Raw genomic sequence first — 3,970 nt, 5'->3', positions numbered from 1 at the left:
AAAAAAAAAAAAAAAACAATACAAAACAAAAACATGTTAAGATTCTACATTCTTTGCTTCTGTAATTCCATCAACACCTTTTTACATCTCTCTCTCTCTCTCTCTCACTCTCTTTTTTTTCCATAAGAGAGAAAGAGTGAAAAGAACAACAATAAAAAAAAAAAAAAAAACATTCCAAAATTGTGAATTCTATACATATTTACTTGTTTCTCTTTCTTTCTTTTTCACTACTCACACACACTATATATACCTTTTCCCTCCACAACCCCCTTAGGGTGGACTAACAACAGTGCGAAGCATTCCATAGTGTACGGAAGGATCTATACTTCTTTGTTTCTCCTTCTGTTTCCATTCTTCTAATAGTGGCGTTGTGAACTTTGAGACAAATGACTCTGCCAATAACGCCTCGGCAACCAAATTCCCACCATCAATATGATCCCGCAGGGTAACACCTACACCAAGTAGAATGTTAATAGCATGTAAATCTCCACAACGAAGGGCATACTCCATTGCTGGCACAGGAGGGTCTGTTAATGGATTTGCCTGTACAGTTACCACACGACATCGGATCATTAAATAACGTATCGCATTTACATTTCGTATTTGCCCAGTAAAGAGAACCGCATAAAGTGTTTCTGGAGTGAGATAGGTTCGAGGTGCCATTGAAAGTGATTCAAACGTTAAACGTACTTGTTCTTCTGTATATCGGAAATCTTCATCATATTCACACAAATTTATCGGTTGAGGTGGTGTTGCCTTGCGAACAGCACTTGCTGGTCGATTCGCTAATGGAGATGCCGCTCCTTCTAAAGAACTACATGTTTGTGAAGCCCGCAACATACTGGTTTGTGTTCGTGTTCGAACAGGTGAACACATATGATGTAATAAGGAAAGATAAGATTTACGACGTTCTTGTACTTTATCTATTATAAGAAGTGTACGACCTCGATTTAATGTAAGATCATCAAATTGACCTCCTGTAGAACGATAGTGTAATTCATTCCAGAAAGTTTCTACGAAAAGTTCAATATGAAGATGACCATTTTCCATATTATGATCCAGTAACCATGCGTTAAGAAGATCATCAAATGGACATCGATCTAATGGACCAAATAGAGAAAACAAGGGTGACATGGAGAGTAAGAGTTGTACCGTAGATTGATTTTTAAACCGTAATAAAGAAAGATAAAGAAGACGAAAATATCCAGATTGTATCATTTCTTCTGGAGTTCGTTTCTTTTCAGCCTTCTTACGTAATAAATAACTGAAGAGTTCATGATGAGCATCTGGTGGTTTATTAAACATAGATGTTCGTGATCGAACTACAACAGATTTTCGTTTCTCTTTCTGTGGTAATACAATTTCCCGCTTTACCATGGTACTTGTTAATGCCAATAATAACAAGGCAAGATCACTGTGATATAATCGTTGAGGTCTTGATAATACAAGTCCATCCACATTTACACACTCAGATGGTAAGAGTGAAAATTCAGAAACAAGAAGTGGATCTTGTTTAGGTCGTCCATCCTCTACACGTTGTAAAAGGGCATGGGCAACACACTCTATTAATGAGAATTGTGAAGGAGCATGTAATTTCATTTCACGGGCCTGTCGACGCCTTATCTCGAGAGCCACGGCAAGTAAGAAAGGAGATGGAACAAACCATGGACCGGTTTCATGTGCATTACGTGAAAGGAATTCCGCCGCTACAGAGGCATCATCAAGACGACGTTTTCTTCTTCTTCTCCCTTCATTATTATCATAATCATCATAATCATCATTAAAGTCTGAATGATCATCATCGCTTAATTCATTTTCTTCATCATATTCATTATCCAAATCCATAGAATCTCGGTTCATATTTGTTTTACTATCCTTAATTCCATTTGTGGGGGAAGCCGCACCCCAGGAAAGAAGTAATGATTTTGGAATCCCCATTAAGAGATGTAATATCATTCGTATTCCTACCACAGAAGATAAATGTTTCACAAGAATGAGTTTAGATGGTAGAAGATTTACTTTCAATAATGCATCCATGGTCTCAATACTTTGCTTCTCACCATCGAAAGAAATATCATCCTTGCCATGTTTTTTTTTTGCTCGTGGGGAATTGTTAATATTCAATCGTGGATAGGTAATAATATTATGCGAAAGATAACTTGGTGTAAAGAAAATATTATAGTCAATAACACCACCTTGAAGACGGTATGGTAAACGCATTTGTCCTGTAGTGTAAACAGATAACATCATACGATGAATCGTAGTAAAGATTGGGAGTGCGGCATGAAGATCCATACGCAGCCACTGTTCTATACATGCAAAGGAGACAACTTCACGTTGTGAAAGACAACAACGCAATGCAGTAGGACTCTGCAATGCAGCGAGCATAAGTACATCAATACATATAACAGAGTTCATATCCAGATCCTCCAAGGAGGGTATCTCATCCTCATCCTCATCCTCATTATTATCTTCGTTTTGCTCTTGTTGTCCCTCACCTTCTTTAGTTTTCTCTCCATCTGCTTTTCCTTCTTCTTCTTTTTCTTCTTCCTCCTCTTCCTCTCCTTCCTCTTCCTCTTCCTCTTCTTCTCCTTCTCCTTCCTCCTCTTCTTCTTCTTCATCATCATCATCGTCTCCCCTCTTCTTTTTCTTCTTCTCCACTACAGTACTTTGTGTACTGAGGTCCGATACTCCATCACGTGGGGTTGGCTTGGGAATTGTATCTAATAAATACCACCGCCGCCCATTCGCCGCCCGCACCAGAAATAAAATAGTACTCGCCTCTGGGAATCGCAATACTGTAAGAGGAACTGATTTCGCAGATAAATGCTTCAGAAGACCTTGTGAAGATAAAGGCATGGATTGCTGTTGATGTTGATAGAGAGAATCATAAGTATCTTGCTCATTATCACCTTGTTGGTCGCCAGCTGTAATAACTCCAGAAATGTCATTATAAAGAGCCTTGTGACTTCCCACAGTTAAACAACTGGTGCTGTTCTCAGTTGTCTCACCACCGGCACTGAAGATATTCCTGGGAATAGGTTCTTTTTCGTCCTTCTTTGTGTTATCCGACATTTCTGGTTCTTCTTTTTCTTCTTCTTCCTCTTCTTCTTCTTCTTCATGAAGGTTGTGAAGTCCATTTTCATCCCCTTCCTCAAACGGCCTTGTCCCTTCAGACTTCTCTCTCTTTAATCCACCAGATCCGGGATTAACATCGTTTTCTTGAACAGGTGGTACCGCATAGCCGTACATCTGCTCTAATGTACGTTCCCAATAAAAGATATCATCACTAAGAAGATACGGCAACCAAGGAGGACACTCTCGTCTGTGACGCCGAACACCACTTCTTTCTTCTTCTTCTTCTTCCTCCTCTTCTTCTTCTATTTCATCTTCTTCTTCTTCTATTTCCTCATCGTCATCTACATTGTTACGACGGTTGGTGTTATTCCCATTACGCGGTGGTTTCCTTTTCCCCACTTGAGCCACTGCGGGTGTAGTGAGTCGAACACTCACGGTCTTCTTCTCTTCGCCTTGACCGGGCAGCCGCAGTGTTATCTCCCTCACGGCGGGTTTACACGGTGGGAGTTTCTCACCCTCATCCACCTCCTTGTTGACATCACCACTATTATTATTATTATTATTATTATTATTATTAATGCCTTTGGCATTTCCTTCCTTCTTTACACCACGACCCTTCTTTGTGTTTTCATCATCTTCTTCTTCTTCCTGTTCTTCTTCTTCTTCGGGTGCTTCTTCCTCTTCAAGCAGTTCCTCTTCTTCTTCTTCCTCTTCCTCCTCTTCTTTCTTGTTTTGCCGCTTCATCTGGCGTCCACTCATGTGGTTCCCCTTCCTTGACTTCTTTTTCCGCCCACACTATCACCGTAAAAAGAAAACAGAAAGAAAAAAAAAAAATAGGTAGAGATGGAAATTTCTACAGAAACGTATAATAATGCCATTTTTTTTTTTTTTT

General features: G+C 39.6%; 1 protein-coding gene across 1 annotated transcript; it reads right to left on the bottom strand.

Annotated features, from left to right (window-relative positions):
- Window positions 1-270: 270 nt before the first annotated feature.
- Window positions 271-3,837, bottom strand: TM35_000083700 (uncharacterized protein; the record flags this gene model as incomplete). Its single annotated transcript, XM_029024235.1, has 1 exon — window positions 271-3,837. One exon carries the CDS (start codon window positions 3,835-3,837, stop codon window positions 271-273), a length of 3,567 nt encoding a protein of 1,188 aa, XP_028884638.1.
- Window positions 3,838-3,970: the final 133 nt, after the last annotated feature.

The sequence above is a fragment of the Trypanosoma theileri genome (genome assembly GCF_002087225.1).
Source record: "Trypanosoma theileri isolate Edinburgh chromosome Unknown TM35_Tth_8_V1, whole genome shotgun sequence".
Classification (NCBI taxonomy): Eukaryota; Euglenozoa; class Kinetoplastea; order Trypanosomatida; family Trypanosomatidae; genus Trypanosoma; species Trypanosoma theileri.
Note: the sequence above shows the minus strand (reverse complement) of the source record. Positions and strands in the feature narration are given on the sequence as shown.